Here is an 18,263-nt window from a genome sequence, read left to right as displayed (position 1 = left end):
ACAATTTTCAGGTCAGTACATTTTAGTAAAGTCAATTTATTACGTTACATGTTTTGTAGATGAGATACCTGACTTGTGACAAATGCTTGGACTTATATATGATTGTTAAGTCACTTCAGACTCAATTCAATTTCATTTTCCTTTTTTCACCCAAGTCCATTTTCCCCATTTTTCTCCTGAATTTAGGATGGCAAATGTATACTTTATGCCTTGCAAATAAATTGGTTTCTGTGTAATCATGATAATAAATCAAGCCAACTGGGTGCTGCTGCCCATATCAAAGTCTGCAGCTTCCTAATACATGCCAATTAATTCTCTTCATGAAGCAATCAAACCATCCCTGCCTTCCTGGCAGTGTCTTTGATGTTTCCCTCACCTTTTCTTAAACATCTTAAAGAGAAACATGCCTCTGTGAAATGATTGCACGGTTCAGCAGCTTTTGATTTTCAGCTTCCAATTCAATCATGCAACCTGTCATTCTAATTTTTTTTCACTTCACAATTATCCTATTCTTTTTCTGCTTGTTTATTATCCACTCTGTGGATCATGTCAATAACAGTTTTTAAATCATTGTAAATTATAATAGTTTGACACTTATTTGGAGAAGCCTCATTTTTGACAAGGAGGAGGAAATTTCATATCATACTGTCATAAATTGGGGGTCAACTCAACATAAATTTCTCTTCTCATTAACATTTGAGAGAGAATGCTTCTAATATAAGATTTTAAGAAAACAGTCACTAAGATTTGAGTTTAAATTGTTTCCTCTGGCCTTACTAGCTGTATGAAAGCACAGACCTTCCCAGATAAAGGACCATAATTTTTTGTTAGTATTACGGTTCATGATTTTAGTTACATTTCTCAGAGCTGGAGTCAGACAATTGGACATTCTGATTCACTGTAGTTTGTAAGCCAATTTCTTATGTACCTTCCTAATGAATAGGCAGAACTGTATCTTTTAAGTTCAAAGGAGTAGAAAATCTACATCAGAAGAGACCAGGATAACATCTGACCTGGTGTTCTAAGTGGGGTGTGGTAAGTGTATCTCTTCAGAAAATTACAGACATGATTTAGAGTTATTTTAATTGGTTCATCTAAACAGGCCATCAACAGACAGTCAGTTTCTTTGTAAATTTAGCTGATGTAAATGGAATGCCAGCATCCTTTCATCACAGGACTGAGTGCTTGGTGATAGAGAACAGAGATGACTGAGCATGCTTTTGTAGTATCAGGAAGCAAGCAACCTAGAAATACTCTTAAATGACATACCATCGTATTCTGACCCTAACATTGTGCAGACCTTTTTTGTTTTTAATCCATGACTTGGCCTAGAGCACACACAACTATTTCAAAGGTTTCACTGAATGCATTTCTTATAACGTTCACCTGTGTGTCTTTATTCCCAACTAGATAGTTCTCTCTCAATACTTTTTTGTTATCCCTGAGTTCCAGGAGAGGTCCAGGCCATTTGTGATTATCCCATGAGGAACAGTTAAAGGCAGTGGAAGCCCCACCTCTATGGAGGCAGAGATTAATCAGGATGGTATGGGCTTCAGGAACAGAGGTTGGGACAGCAGGCAAGATAGCTCACTGGAAGCAGGACTCAGGGACTTCAAAGATTCTTCCATCTCCAGGGCCCCTGTTCTACCATGGCCAGGAAGGCAGGGATCTTGTGGTTAGCTTTGGCACTAACTATATTTATATCAGAGAAAGGAAAAATTAGGGATGTGTCATAGCTTTTGTCAGTGAATACTGGCCCTATCACTTTAGGATTAGGAATTCGCTTTACTGTTCATCAAAACAGCTTAATGTAATGGTGAAAGCTCTTGTCATTAGATAAACCTGTGTTCAAATCCTTGTCTGGCCATTAACTAGCTGCTGATCTTGGCAAACTACTTCAGCTCTCTGAGCCCCAGTTTTCCTGTCTCTAAAAATAGTGGTAATAAAATCATAGCTCATAGGAGTTTGGAAAGGGTTGAATTACTTATATGCCAGGTAAGTGGTGAGTAGCAATAATTGCTGACTACTAATAAGTACTGGTTATAGGTATATAATAAGTACTGGTTAATAGGTACTGGGCTTAGTGCCTTATTTTAATTATCTCATTTAATCCTTGCACCAACCCTGCAAAGGTAGGTACTAATATTATTATCCCCATCTTAAAGATGAAGAAACTGAGGCCCAAAGAAGTTAGCTAATTCACACATCTAGTAAGTGATAGAGCCAGTGCTTTTGTTGCAGAGATCAGAATCAGAACCCTACTCCATGGGTGGAATTTGACAGCTCCTCGAAGTCAGGATCATGTGTTATTTATCTTTGTATCTTATGTCCTCTTTTTGGCCTCAGAAGCTAGAACAGTATTTTGTTGTATCAGATGAGGTCCCACAATATAAAGATTAAAGAATAACTTTCAAACAGCTATAGCCTCAACAATGCAATGGAGGGATGCAATGGGCCACCTTGCAAAGGAGGAAGCTCCCTGTCTTTGAAAAGGTTCAAGCTGCGGCTGGCTGAACCCTCAGGTCCTGCCTAGCTCTAAGATTTTCTGATTCATTCATCTCCCCGGCATGCCCACATTACATAAGGTGCCTTTCTCTGCTGGAGGAAAAGAGGAAAGAGTACACATTCGTGGGTTATGTGTTAAATCATTCAGCCTTCACTCCTACAAAGTAAAATCTCCGACTCAGGATTCTACCTACTGTTACTCTCTACGCTTTACTAAACAATCAGATTTTCATCTCCACTCCTATTTTTAGTATTGAGAAACTAGTTCAGTTCCTTGTTAAAAAGTATTGTAAGCGTCATGTCGCACCATTATTAAGAAATGTCTTTTACAGTATGAATATAGTGCTAAGAGAGTTTATATAAATTATTCCATATTTGAGAGGGAACCATTTGGTACTTGTTCTGAATACAGTTGTTTAAGAGAAGAAAATTGCAGACAAGCAGTTTTGTTCCCTGCCATTTCAAAACCCTTGGCCTTGTCTAGGCAGCTAGCAATGACGACTACCCTGAAAATGAAATTACTGTGGTACTTTCTAAGTACTCGAGTTCTTTAATTATTTCCAATATATTGCCAAATGAAACATTTATGAGAAAGCTTACAATTACACCAAGTATCTTGAAAATTTACACTTACGTTGGTGAAACATCAAACAGTACAGTGTATGGTAGTACTGGTTTTTTTTTCTGTAGACAAGAATTCTCTTTGCTCTTATTTTTCATGACTCATCCTTCCTTAACTCATCTTTCTTATCCTTTGAAATTTTCTTTTCAGAAAATCAAAAAAGCTTTCTTCATCATTTTTTTTTTGTCAATTCACAAGACCTCCACTTCTGAATAGTAGAAATAATGTTGGTTTTTCCACAGGGATTGGTTATAAATTCCTTCTCCACGCCGAAGTACACTGGCCTCTAGTGGATACCTGTCTCAGTTGTAGTTCATCTTGATCTTGCCTTAATTCACTTATTGTAGCACTAAATCACATATTTTAATAATTGTCAATAGTCTATATTAAGGAACACAATCAGAATTTCGGAGGGTTTGAAGTAGATTTTGTCATGAAATTGATTAAACTTTATGTGGATAGTCATATACTTAGCAATGTACTTAACAAATTTAGATTATTTCCTGCAATTTGTTAAGATGTAATTGTGATGTTAATTCCACAGTACTTTTCACTTAACACACATTGCACTTGAAGACTTAAGGCATATGTAACAGATCATTATAGAAATCAGCCCAACTTACTCATGTCAGAGAAATAAGATTCTAATAGGATACCAAATTATCTCATATTCCCTGTACATAGTCCTGATTAAGAAAAAGAAAAGCTAGCATATTCCAAAGCAGTATTATTATAGTGGGATTTTTTAAGTGTAAAATTTAGGAAAATCATCTGTTTAAAAGTATGAATCTATGTCACTTTTTAGAACTTGCAGTTTAGTATATTTCAGTATGGCAAAGCATTCATTTCAATTTTCATATGTGGTTATTAAATGGTAAAAGCATATTCATGTTTATTCAACAATCTGCCATTAATTTAAGTGTGAAAAATATTTTATTGAAAGAGCTACCTAAATTCTTATTGAAAATTCTGCCTATCAGTGAACCAACAATTCAACCTTGAGTTTATTGATAAGTGACATCTGGTATTGGTTGTAGGTTCGTTCTGCCTCAGGGTCTCTCATGAGGTTGCAGTCAAGAAGTATGCCAGGTTCACTGTCATCTCAAGACTTGATTGATTGGGGCTGGAGGATCAGTCTGCTTCCAAAATGACTCACATGGCAGTTGGTAGGAGGCCTGAGGCCTTGGTTCCTTGCTGGATAGAAGTCTCTTGAGCATTCGTCCTTATGGTATGGCAGTTGACTTGCCCAGAGTGAGTGATCCAAGAGAGAGAACAAAGAGGAAGGAGGCCCAGTACTCTTCATAACCTGGTCTCAAAAGTCGCACACTGTCTTGTCCACCATATTCTGCTCATTAGAATGGATAGTGATCCAGTCTAGCCCATGCTCCAGAGGAGGATGATTAAGCTCTACATCTTGAAGAGAAGAACATTAAGGGATTTGTGGGCATATTTTAAAACTATCATGGAAGGAGATCTTCAAGGGAGAATTTGTCTCATGTTTAAGGAATGTGTTGCATCTGGATGTATAGAAAGGACATTTTAAGCTCTGACAAGGATTTGAGCCAAATTGGCCAGTAGGGTGACTGAAGGTGTTAGAGTGGAAGATTATAGGGCAAACCATATGACACAGTAGATCTGGAGTCACATGAGGGTTTAGGATTACCAAATGTGTGGCTTAGAGGAGTTACCTAATGCCTCTATACTGTATGCCATCTGTAAAATATGGAAAGTAGTTACCTTGTTTATAGGGTCATGGTGAGATATCAGTAAGTTAGGCCATATAAAAGATTTAGGAAGAGCCTGGCATCTAGTAAGTGATTAAGAAGTGATAGCTACTTCAGCCTTAGTATGATTGCTGCCATATGTAAATTCATGCTGTGTAACTCTTCAGTCATTTTTGTAGCCTGAGAAATCCTACTTGTGTCCTTCTCCAAACTTGCTTGGTTTCTTTTCTCTCTTTCTGTCTCTGTAGCTTTATTCTGCATTCCGTCATTCACACATGCAACAGTTTTCCAACCGAATATTTCATTATATGCAGAAATATTTTCAAATTCTGGCCAGGCATGGTGGCTCACACTAGTAATCCCAGTACTTTGGGAGGGCTAAGCAGGAGGATCACTTGAGCCCAGGATTTTGGGACCAGCCTAGGCAACATAGCGAGGCTCCATCTCTACCAAAAACTTTTTTAAAAATTATCTGGGCATGTGGCACATGCCTGTAGTCCCAACTACTCAAGAGCCTGAGGTGGGATTGCTTGAGCCTGGAAGGTCAAGTCTGCAATGAGCTGTGATCGTGACATTGCACTCCAGTCGGGGCAACAGAGCCAAGATCACATCTCATAAAGAAAAAAGAAATAGAAATTCTCAGATTATTTGAGGGAGAGGGAAAATCTGAAAGTTAGAGAGGGTAGCAACAGTATCAGGAAAGATGCACTGGTTTGGAAAGCATCTTCCAGGATGTTGATACATCTGTGTAGTCATGGGAAATACATAGATTAAGCAGTAAGGACAGATGCTGTTCTCAGATACATTTTGTCTAGTAAGCCTAGTGTTTTTAAAAATCCAGAATTTTGGCTTTTGAAAACTGGAAAGATCTGGGCATAATAGGCCTACATTCCCATGGCAACAATTGGATGGATTGTGTAGCAACTGCCCCTTTTTAAAATGTCCTTGCTGGTATGTCAGAGTATTTTCTGTTGTCTTAATCTAATACCTGTCTACTCATTTACTCACCTGCCTGGCACTGAGTTTGAAACCACATCTTCCAATTAAAATTAACACTCTGCAAGTCAGTTAGTCAATAGAATCTCCCATAAGAAGTACCCCCAACATCAAGGTACTCGATACATCTATAAAAACAGTCATTTGGAACTGTAACATGAAACTGGGATGGAATTCCTGTTCTCAAATCTGCCAAGGGCGGACATTAGTCTTCTCAACTAGGTGACAAGAACTTTAGAGTCTAGTTAGATGGCATAGTACGAAAGGGAACTCATGTAGCAGAAATGGGCATTACAGGAAGCATCACCTACTCAAGACAAACAAAAAAATGGGAGATGACCTCAGCTAGCCTTGAGCAACACAGAAGACCATCCAAGTTTCCAGGTTTCCGGGGTAAGAACTTTGACATGATATTCAAGGCAATCATGAAAATAAAAAGGAAATAAAAAGGTGGCACATCAAGACATTTACAAAAATATTGTTGTCAACCCAAGAAGTTTCTACTTTGATAGGACACACAATAGACATTAAACAGGTTGAAAACTATTTTTTGGATCTAACATATTGGAAAATACATGTTCATGTGATAAACCCATACTGAGAAACATGTGTGATAAGATGGATGAGGTAGGCATCTGCAAACAGGGACATTTGTCCAGACATTTCAGAGAATAAAGGAGAGTTACAGAGCAGGGAAGACAAAAGGAAGCTCTAGCATATCAGGAAAGCAAATGCTTGTCTACATTGTAGACTTAGGTACTGTGTGTGTATCTGTCTTTACTGAATGCTGCGCAATTCCTAGAAAAGCCATGTGAAATTTGAGAGCTTTAGTTTCCTTCCCCACAGTTTTTCTTGGTTGTTAAGCCATCCTATACATATTCCTTTTGGGAATTTTTTTTGGTTGACTGTTAACAGCTCAATAACACAGTTTATTTGCTTAGTAGAATAGAATAATGTGGCTTTTGAGATAAATGTATGGTGACTACTTACAGCTGGGTCACTGGCATTTTATGGAAGTTAAACAACGCCTTTTGTTCAAGATTGCAGATCTACATTTTTAAATATTAACCATCTTCTCGAGTTTGTCTCCATGTTACACATGTTCCTTCTTTAGACAGACTGGGAGACCACATGGGGATTCAGTCTTATTGAGCCCATCTTTCATTATGCTGAAAATAAGGATTGCAAGTCACCTTCTTGATGGACTTTCCTTAGTTCTGTTTGTGGCTAATAAACTAAATGAAGCCATTTGAGTGCTGAGAAGCTCGTTTTCACCTGACAAGCCATCATCTGTCATTTATAATGGACAGGACCCAAGATAATAAAGCCTTTAGCTTGTTTTCCTTTTTCTGCCTTTAACTGGGATGTAGATCCAGACAGCTAATGAGCAACAATTTCAGATTCTTAGGTATTAGCCATGTCCCAAAAAGAGCCAAGGAAAGAAATGTTTGTGATAATACTCATTTAATGGCTTGTGCTGAGAATGTGCAGATTTATTTGACTTTTATTTCATTGTGTAACCCATGACCGTGGTTATCTTGTGGAGAGGGGGTAACTGAAAAAAATATTAACCTTCCAGTTCTAGAAGGTTGAATGGATTTTCCCAAAAGCAAGCTGGGTTGGTCAGAATGGCACATTATCAGTCTTAAAAGGAAACAATGGCACACTCATCTCACAGTATATGGAGGAAAGTTTACTTTTTAAAATATTGATAATGACGGTGTATGTGGGGTTAAGGGAACCTGGTCTGGCAGCCTGGGATCGCTTCTGTCCCAAAGCTGAAAGAGAGAGAAGGAGGTGACTACTTGACCAGAAGAGAATATCCTGCAATGAAGACTTTCTTGAGATGCTCAGATACCTTCTGTGGAGGAAACAGCCACCCAAGACAATCATGCTGGGAGGGATGGGGGAATAAATGCCCCAGATTCCCTCTCCTCCTGCCAGGATTCCCCAGATGTCAGATCCAAAAGGAACCCGTTAATCTGTTCTCTCTAGTCAGCCTCCCAGGTCCAAGAGGAGGTTGCAAAAGAGTGGAGAGGATCTGGAGAGGCCCCTGACAATTCTGCAGCACAGCTAGGTCCCAAATCATGATGTTTTGATAGTCTGTTTAACATGTGCCTCAGAGAATAGAATATTCTGGAATCCTTTTGGAAAAGGAGTCTAATAGCTAGAGAACTCTTCGAGGTCCACGAAAGGTTAACCATGGATGAGAGAAGGTGTGGCCAATCAATGATTTAGACACTTTGAGGTAGAAAGCATTTTGTTCAATTCCTTACTTAACAGGCTGTGGGGGAGTGCTCTGCCAATGTAGTTTGTAATTTGCTCCAGACGTGGTATACTGACATTTGCTGGACAGCTAAATAAATAGATCTGAGTTCCACACAACAGATAACAGCAAGGTCAGACAGTGATATTAGTAATTTTATAATATTATCTACAGCTGAGAATGTGTTTTGGCAACAGTGACACTTGATACTGCTGGTCAGTGTAGAAAGAATTCTACAAGGTTCGATTCCTCCTGATATTAAATATTACCGGGCACCAGCCCTGCCCAGGCATTTCAGAGGAGCCTTAATTCAAATGGGATGTTGATTTTTATAATAAATGTTATAACTTTCTTGCATTATGGTTTATTTGGTTTTCCTCTTAATTTACCTGAATTTAAGTTTGAAATATTAATGAATTTTTTCAGCAGTGACTGAAAATTCTGAAATTTCAGAATTTAAGATTCTGAGTGTGAGGTTTGGCATTGGAGTCATTTTACTGGAATGAACAAAAGGTGGGGATTTGGGGAAATGAAGTGGAAACTTGTTTTTGTAAAGAAATTTGGCAGTAAATTGCCTTTCACAAATATACTAGTGAGATTTGTAATGAATAAAACATGTATGTGTTTTAAAAATACTTTTACTTAAAATAATTTTAATATAAATTTTAGCCTATAAGAAATAGCTTATAGATCACTGATATCTTCGCTGGAATCTTATGTTTTTACTCTTTCCAGCCAGATATTTATCCACTAGGATTTTGATATGAATCTTTATCAACCCCTTATTTTTCCAGAAAACTAAATGATCAAATAGGTTTATTTGAACAGATGCCTAAAACCTCACAGAATCATTATATTCCACCTTTGTTTTACATTAGATTTGTTATTTACAGAAACAGTGGGTTTTGCCATTAACTAGATTTGTCTTCATTTCTCTGTGGTGTGAAGTGTGAATCTGTGTGGTCCTAAGTTTTGGTTCTCTCTGCTTGGCTATTTTTTTTTCTAATTGATGTTAATCACAAATAAAGGAGAAGAAACCACTCATAGAAATATTTTTTTTCCCTCTTGCTTGTAGGGACAGTAACCCTGTGGAGACTGATATGTTGCAATGATAGATGGCTAGACATCCTGTTTATAGATTAATAAATGGGTCCTTCACCAAGTTGCCAATTTTATGGGTGTTCTCTATATTAACCCTCCAACAAATGATAATGGATATTTACATGCATCAAGATGACATAAGTCTGAGATGATTGGACAAAATGTGGCTCAGAAAGAATGTGCCAATAAATATTCTTAATCTGCACCAATGAAGCTCCCATTACAAATGAAATATAGATACTGCATTATAAGCAATGAGTATCCTGCTTTGAAAGCAATTATCTGTTAAGCTGGAAAGACAGTTTTGTAACCAAATATTTCTGAACAGTCAATTCTAATAGCTGATTTGTTAAGAGAGAATTATATACCTCTTTTTTGAAGTCTTTTGATGCCCTTTTATGAAATAGTATGACCAAAATCTCTTTGCTCTATTTTTTTTTTAGCTTTGAATATCTCTGTGGCCAAATTATACATTATGGTAGTTTTTGCATGATTTATTTTAAACACACAGCACTCAAAAAAGAACCTTGCATTTGCCATTCTAAATGTCCAAGTGGTTTTTGTTTTGTAATCATGACAATGGTTCTGATTCTCAGTTCAGAAGGATATGGGAACTATTGCTGGAAAAAGTAGAAACTGTGTTTGTGCTATTCCCCCAAATTTCTGTGCCCTTCAGTCCGTTTAACTCCTTGTCTCCTGTTCCTATTTATAATGCCAATCAATATTTCCGTCTTTAGATTTTTCTTCTTCCGAAAATCCTGTTAATACCTGACTTAACCACTACTACCCTGTCTGCTGACAACTACAGAAGCATTTATATGCCACCCTTGGCCTGACCAGGGCCTTGGTAGTTGCTATTCTTGATTGTGAAAGGCTTCTACTTTTGTAGATACTATAACTTTGACCTAAATAATGAAATGATTAGCATCTATGTAAAGAAGGACCCTAGATCTCTGTGCCACCTAATCACAAATATACCAGCTCCTACACACCTTTTCTGACAGCTCTCTGCAGATCACATTTCCAACCCATTGACGCTTTTGCAGAAAATGACTAAATTAAAGTGTTATAACTTAGAACACAGATGGTCTGCTAAAGCTCACATTAAGCTAGAATCCAAATTATTTGACCAGAAGATTTTTTCAAGGAGCATTACTTAGGTCTAATACTTCATAGAATATACTTTGGAGAACTTTGATTTAAGGAAACAGGTCCTTGTTTTGGGAGGAAGTATGGCTTTATAATTTATATGGTGCAGTATTCACATTAGTTTTTAACCTGTTAAGCTATACCAGTATTCCTAATGGAAGATGTCTTCATTCTCTTTAGAGCTGGAAGTCTATATTTAAATTTTTTGCTTTACATATACCTAAACCTACATAATTAATATATTCTTGGTGGTTATGCAGGATGTGAATTGGATTTCTTTACTGCCTGATCTTTTCTTTGTAAAAATTATTAAAGGAGGGGCAATGTTGACAGGCTACACCGTTAGTTATAATTATGTGTAATTAATATGTGTCATGTAACTCCAAAGTTAAGGAAACAAATATATTATACACTTGCATTGACTCTTTCCTCCACTTCCGTGATAGACATTGTTAACAGGTCAAAGATCTCTGCCATGGAACTAGAATGTGCCCCCATCATCATTCTCCGAGCAGCCACGTACAGAGTTACCATGCCTTCCAGTGGCCATTCCACTACCTGATATCTAAAATCTGTATTGATGATGATGTGTCACCATTAGAATTTTTATGACCATAATTTCAAAGAGTATTAGTGGCAACAGTATAAATTTCAGTGTTTCAGAAATGGGGAGGAGGAGCTATCAGTGTGCAGAGAGAGGTCTTGTTAGGAACATCTGTTTCAGCTCAGGACAGAGTTTAGTGTTTGAAGGCCAGGCCCCACTCTTGTACCTTCATGACCCCTCCCCAGCCCCATCTAACTAGGAAATGCAAACCATGAGCTCTGGACAACTCTTTTATCAGTAAACAGGAAATATCTTTATTTGTAAAGAACTAAAACCCATTGGTTCACAAACCTATAAAAGATATCTTACAAATCAAAAGATTGATTTTAATTCAGCAGCAAAATTTGAAAGCAAGAAATACTTGGGCACCAGAATACAGGACTCAGAAGCATGTCCTTGAAGCTTGGAAATAGGACCAACATAGAGCTGGAACTCTTGACTAATCTTGGGAGTCTCTGATTATAGAGAGACTGCCAGAGGGAGTGGAAAGAACATGGACTTTACAGTAAGACTGACTTAGTTTAAATCTTGACTCCATTGCCTACTGCTGTGTGACGTTTAAGCTCATTCAGTTTGTTTATTTACCAGGGAAAGTTGAAATACATAATTTCTAGCACCTAGGAAAATTAACACTCAATAAACCTTAATCCTCCATACAATTTTGCTTATTCTAGCAAGGAGTAAATTATAGAATGTAAGTAAAGTGAAGAATATAGGAAGAAGAGAATAAACAGAGTAAGGACAGATTAGAGTCTAATTAGACCCATTTCCCTAGGTTCACCTGACTGCTGTCAGAGGTCAACCTGAATGGAAACTTGACTTTCCAACAAGTTACTGTCCCCAGAGGATCTATCCATAAGATGTCGTTTCCATGCTGTCAGTTCAGAGAAGTTGGAATAAAATGATTGGTTCATCTCAACTGATGAATTTAAAATTCCCAAATCTTGTTTTGTATTAAGGGTGTTGTATAAGACATTTCCTTTTGATTTTGAGATTTTCGGGCAGGATCGTGGACTCACTAAAATTATTTCTTTTTTCCTTGGAAGAAATTAAAAGGGCAGAGTGGGAGGGTATCTTTCGAGGAATGCTATTTTTCACATGTCAATTTTAGCTATTTTGGAGGTATATGAATTGCTTTATTCCAAGGATCGTGGCATTTGAATTCATACGAAAGAAAATAATTTCAAACTCCAAGAATATACCAAAGGTAGAAATGTGAGCCTGAGCAGCTTGCCAGAATTTCAGCAGAAGGCAAATCTGGTCCCAATCGAACCAATCTGTTGGTTTATTTGTATTATTACAATAAAGCCCAAGATTGAATTCCTCACCTGAATCACTTCCTTATTGACTGAATCCATTTAGACTCCCCTCTAATTTAGCAGAGTATTTTTTATTAAAGCCAGGCATACAAACATCAATTATCCAAGCTGCATCTCATTTCCTTCACCATTTCTTTTCCTTCGTTGGCTGCCAATGGATTAGAAGACATGATTAGAATTCATCAGGAAAATAAAAACAACAAAAAAGAAAGAAAAACAGTTTCACAAAAACAGATGCTTAAACAAGAGCAACAACGTTCAGAATTAAAATAGCTTGTGATTTTTTTTAAAGTCCTTATCTTGACTAATATAAACATGCTTGCTTGATTTTTATCAACCTCGTGCTGCTGCAGTGGGACTAAATTAGCATTCCTGATTGGAATAGGAAAAGACAAAACCTAATAGTTGCACTTACTGTGCTTCTTGTATATGCTACAGTATTTCTAAATACAATGCAGTACTTAACTATTTGCAATAACCATTGCCAAGTGGCTGACTTACTGTGAAAGTTTTCTATTTGTTCACTTCCAGTCAATGTCAGGGAGGAAAAAAGAACAAAACAGAGGCTTTCCTTCTATGAACTTGTTAAGGTAACAGGTTTTGTTTTAAAGGAATGTTATTAAAGTTGGTTGGACTCCTTTATGTAATTGGCCACCACTACTTCCTGGGTACCTTAGTGTTATCAGTGATGGCAAGAAAATAACACAACAAAGAGAGACAACGTAATGTCTGAAAAGTGTTATCAAAGATACATCAAATGACACAAAGAAGGAGGGGTGATGGAATACTTGCGGTGAATTTGAGGGGAAATGAACCAAGTCACATCTATGTCAGGTTGGCAAACTATGATCTGTGGGCCAAATCTGACCCACCACTTGTTTTTGTAAATAAAGTTTTATTGGAATACGACCATGCTCATTCACTTACATATTGTTTGTCTATGATTCCTTTCATGCTGCAACAAGGGTAAGTAGCTGTGACAGAGACTGGCTCACAAAACCTAAAATCTGTACTGATAGAGCTCTTAAAAGAGAAACGTTGTCAACCCCTGGTGGATGTCAGTGGCTCCCCTATCATTACCCAGCTGTTCCTGACTGCCCTGCATGTGCTGTAGTGAAACAGACATTCGTTTGAACTATAACTGCTTAATAACTAGGAGACCCTAAATTTTCTGAGCCTCAGTTTCTCTATAAAATGGAGGTTAAAAATACATATATAGCTCTCGGCTTTCGGCTTGGAGGGCGCGAAGGTGCAACTTTCTTCGGTCGTCCCGAATCCGGGTTCATCCGACACCAGCCGCCTCCACCATGCCGCCGAAGTTCGACCCCAGCGAGATCAAAGTCCTATACCTGAGGTGCACCGGAGGTGAAGTCGGTGCCACTTCTGCGCTGGCCCCCAAGATCGGCCCCCTGCGTCTGTCTCCGAAAAAGGTTGGTGATGACATTGCCAAGGCAACGGGTGACTGGAAGGGCCTGAGGATTACAGTGAAACTGACCATTCAGAACAGACAGGCCCAGATGGAGGTGGTGCCTTCTGCCTCTGCCCTGATCATCAAAGCCCTCAAGGAACCACCAAGAGACAGAAAGAAACACAAAAACATTAAACACAGTGGGAATATCACTTTTGATGATATCGTCAACATTGCTCAACAGATGCGGCACCGATCCTTAGCCAGAGAACTCTCTGGAACCATTAAAGAGATCCTGGGCACTGCCCAGTCTGTAGGCTGTAATGTTGATGGCCGCCACCCCCATGACATCATAGATGACATCAACAGTGGTGCTGTGGAATGCCCAGCCAGTTAAGCACAAAGGAAAATATTTCAATAAAGGATCATTTGACCAAAAAAAAAAAAAAATACATATCTAAGCTTATTGTAAATTCATTGTAGATGCTCAATAAATGTTAATTTCCTGCCTGACCTTACTACAGTCTATGTAGGTGTCTTAAAACCAAAGACTTCTCAAACTCTGTCATGGCATTTGCTCTATGAGGCTCTGCGTGATTTGCGAGGGGGCCCATCTCGTTTCCATCACTCTACTTCTCAGGCCCCAGGAACCTGATACTCCAGATTCTGTTCAGTTTCTCAAATGCACCACACTCTTTTCTGTCCCTCCACCTTTATACATAGCATTCTGTTGTCTTAAGATACTTTTCTCCCTCTCTTAATCTTGATCTACTTGCCATCTTCTGGACTGCCCTTCAGACTCTAGCTTAAATGTCTCTGCCTATGAGAGGCCCTCCCTCACCACCTAGTGTAATATGGGTCTTGTCCCACTACTCACAAAGGACCTAGCATTTTTCCTCCCCTTCATAACTATTATCATAGTTTGCAGTTTTAGATATATAGAACCTTTTTGCCTAATTTTAAAATCTTTCTTGCTGGCTTAGCTACTGACTACAAGCACAGGGCCCATAGTAGGCCCTGAAGAATATATATATTAAATTAATAATTCTTTTTATTGAGCAATCTTGCAATTTTTTGTTTCATTAAGGGGAGTCATTATCATGTTGAAGAAAAAGCTGAATTTGTTAGACTGACAACGTACAGGCTGCATAATTTGACACAAGTTGTTTTTACCCCTCTGAGTCTTGGTTTTCTCATCTGCGAAAGGGAGGTAGGTGATATCTGTCTCACAAGTGTATGGCAGAGTTGGCTGTGGTAATGAACATGAAGAGACTAAGCCAGCATTCATTATAGGGCTTTTCTAGGTTTGCTGGCTCAGAAGGATATTTGACAGTAGATAAAGCTGTGACCCCTTGATTCTCCCAGATCTTCACCTCAATCTGGGGATGATTGTACCCACCTCCTGTGATACTCATGTGTTAAATGTGTTAGTACACATACATTAATTAGAATACTGAATACAACCTGCTAAATGCTTTAGTAACATTAATTATGGTTGTATTTGTGATTGCTATTCATATATCAACTCTTAAGGACCATGGACACTTTGCCTAAAAAACTACACATTTAGACAAAAATTCTATAGACAGCTGCGAAAAATTCACAATTCCTCTGAAACTCACAATCCTCTCCTGAATACATATGGTGTGCACTAACACTTGCCATTATCTGAAACTCATAGCCCTATCCTGAATGGATGTGCTGTGGGTTACCACTTGCCGTTGGAGGTCTTGGAGGCCATATCCTGTAGGAGCAGGGTAGCCTTGGGATTTAACTACTATTATCCCCCCAAAATGTTGTGTTTGTGAATTCACCTGACTGGGGAATTCCTAATGTTCATCAGATAATCAAAAGGATCCATGTTCCAAAGAAGAGGTTTAGTATTGATTTTTGTTGGTTTATTTATTTGGGCAGTGGGGATGATGTTGACAGAAGCTTGATAAATAGCAAGGGCTGTAGCTGTTCTTTTTTCAAAGTTTGGTTTTTACTTTTAATTGTGGACTAAAATCTGCAGCTAGAGTGTGTTTTGCAAAGCAAAACACCCACAGACATTTGAAAAACTTGCACGTGGACTGCCCGACCACCTGCACAGCTGCCAGCGCAAACTTGCCTTGGGATCAGCTGTCTGGGGTCTGGGGACCTGGGCCCTGTATCTGGCACTTCAACTTCCTCATTAGATGATCTTTACTTTTGTGAAACAGTAAATAGCAACCCTCATAATTGTCACCCGAGAATTAGAAAAAGCCTCGGTTCCCAAAAGCACTTGGGATCTTCCGGGAGAGTCTCTGGGTACTTAAATAGACCTAACACTGAATTTAAAAAAAAAAAAAAAAAAAAAAAATTCTCTTTGCCAGGGGGCTGGGGGAAGATAATTAAAAGTTATTGTTGATAACGTCATGGAACAGCAGTTAGTAGTTGTAAAATGAATGAACATGTGAGGCACACATTGACAATTTGACATGCTTTATAAATGCTAAATAATAATAATGATGTCACGAGGCTTTCATTTTTAAACTATCTTAATTTCATTCCCAGTTTGAGATTGCAGATTACAGTAGTTAATTATAGAAATTGGCCCAGAGTTAAACCTTAAATCAGATTTCCATTAAAGTGCATGACTGCAGCAAATTGCTTTACAGTAGGAGAGAAGGCGAGAATAGCATAATCTCTGGTTGAGTGGCATCTTCTCGCCACCCAGGGTGGTGACTTCCCTCTTAGGGTGCTGTGGTATATCGTGTGTCCTAAACAATCCCATTTCCCTGAGCTAAGCAGCCTGCGTATTTCTAGGTCTTGTTGCTCTTCTTGTAGAAATCTCAATTACTTTGTTAGTATTGGTCATACTCTTTCTGCTCCTCTATCTTCCTCATGACTTCTCACTCTCCCTTTTGCATTTTCTCTCTCTTATTCTTTTGCATTCTCTCATGGCTTCTCTTACTGCTTCTTGTTCACTCATTCTCTTTCTCACTCTCTCTCTCTCTCCCTCTCTCTCTCTCTCTCTGTCTCTCACCCCCATGCTCTCTCATGGTTGTTCTGTATTTCTCATTGTCTCTCATGCACTCAATCTCCTCTGTCCTTCTGTTCCCCTCCTATAACTTCTCTTCTGCCTTTCAAGGAGGCTACTTTCAAGACTTGCCTCCACCCAGTTCTAAAGAAGGAAGAGACTAGGCCTGGCGACTCACACCTATAATCCCAACACTTTGGGAGGCCAAGGCAGGAGGATCAGTAGAGGTCAGGAGTTCAAGACAGCTGGCCAACATGTCAAAACCACGTCTCTACTAATAATACAAAAACTAGCCAGGTGTGGTGGCAGGGGCCTGTAGTCCCAGCTACTCGGGAGGCTGAGGTATGAGAACCCGGGAGGCGGAGGTTGCAGTGACTCAAGACTGCACCACTGCACTCCAGCCTGAGCAACACAGTGAAAATGTGTCTCAAAAAACAAATAAATAAAATAAAAAGGAAGAAATAAGAGGATCCAAGTTCCCATCCCTGGCCTCTGGCACCTGACAATCTCGGCCTCACCTGTATTATCTTAAGTTACTTCACCATTCAACCATTAGTTCCTCAATAAACTAAGTTGGGTGACATATCTGCCTTTATCCTGGCTGCTCCCTTTATCTCAGATCCTGCTCTTTTTTTTCTTCTTGTCTACTAGACCGTCACCTCTTCCAAAAATCCTCTGTCATATCAGCAGCCTGCATCACTGCCTCTGCGCTGGTCTTGGCTGTGTGAGACCATCTGTAGACCCTGTATTGTCATTGCCAGTTTATTGGTCTGGCTCTCAAACTAGTCTTTGAATTCTTCCCTGAGGACAGTGATGATATTTTATCCTTCTCCATATCCCAAGAACTTAATTCTGTACCTGGTACAAAGGAGATGTTCATCAGGTGTCTGTTGAAATTAATTCATTCATTGTTAAACCATTATTCGTACATGATTATGCCATGTCATGGACTGTGCTGGCTACTGATCATTAAAAAATGGAAAAATACATAATCTTTGTCTTAGAGAAGCACAAAGATGATCCAAACACAGGAGTTGCATCTTGGGATTGGGGAGAGGAAGGTAAGAGGAGAATCAAGTACATTGGAGAACAACAGCTATTCATTTCTCAGTAAGTCTAACAAAGCCATTTATTCCTCTGCAGTTAGAAAAGAAGGCTTTTCCTGGGGTTCAGCACCAACTAAAGTAGTTGAATTTTAGGCACAAGTGGTTGTATGAAGAGTGTCTATTTTTAACGTCGGACTCTTAATTAAACACAAGATACTGATACATGAGAGACTTATGGGAACTGATGCCAATTGAGGCAACACTGATTCACAGCTCCTGTTTGACATTTACTCCAGGGACTCACCCACTAAGTAGAGTTGAATCACAGGGTCTCAAGCCCCTTCTGTCCTTTTCGCTCCTATCCCTCACTCCTGCCTGTTTAGGTGAATTCACATAAGATTATCATGTGAACTATAATCTATAAAATGATCATAAAGCTTTAGATGGGTTAAACAGAGTCAGTGATTCTAATTTGATGAGAATTCCCTGAGAAGTTGACATCCGAACTTGTCCTTAAGGAAC

General features: G+C 38.7%; 1 protein-coding gene and 1 pseudogene across 3 annotated transcripts in view; both read left to right on the top strand.

Moving 5' to 3' along the window:
* SUCLG2 (succinate-CoA ligase, GDP-forming, beta subunit) overlaps positions 1–18,263 on the top strand; it is a 296,753-nt gene that overhangs the window by 253,453 nt on the left and 25,037 nt on the right. The window contains exon 10 of one of the 2 annotated variants that reach the window (XM_011980356.1): positions 11,303–11,736. The exons of the other annotated variant lie outside the window; for it this stretch is intronic. Coding sequence (XP_011835746.1) covers positions 11,303–11,380 — 78 coding nt within the window. The 3' untranslated portion in view covers positions 11,381–11,736. Of the gene's footprint in view, positions 1–11,302; positions 11,737–18,263 lie in introns of those variants that run through there. 2 annotated transcript variants of the gene reach the window in all.
* On the top strand, positions 13,511–14,126 carry LOC105539900 (annotated as a pseudogene). Its single transcript, XR_001006120.1, has one exon. The product of XR_001006120.1 is annotated as a 60S ribosomal protein L12 pseudogene (transcript).

This window comes from Mandrillus leucophaeus, unplaced genomic scaffold (genome assembly GCF_000951045.1).
Source record: "Mandrillus leucophaeus isolate KB7577 unplaced genomic scaffold, Mleu.le_1.0 Scaffold210, whole genome shotgun sequence".
NCBI classification, from domain to species: Eukaryota; Metazoa; Chordata; class Mammalia; order Primates; family Cercopithecidae; genus Mandrillus; species Mandrillus leucophaeus.
This window is presented reverse-complemented; position numbering and strand designations above follow the sequence as displayed.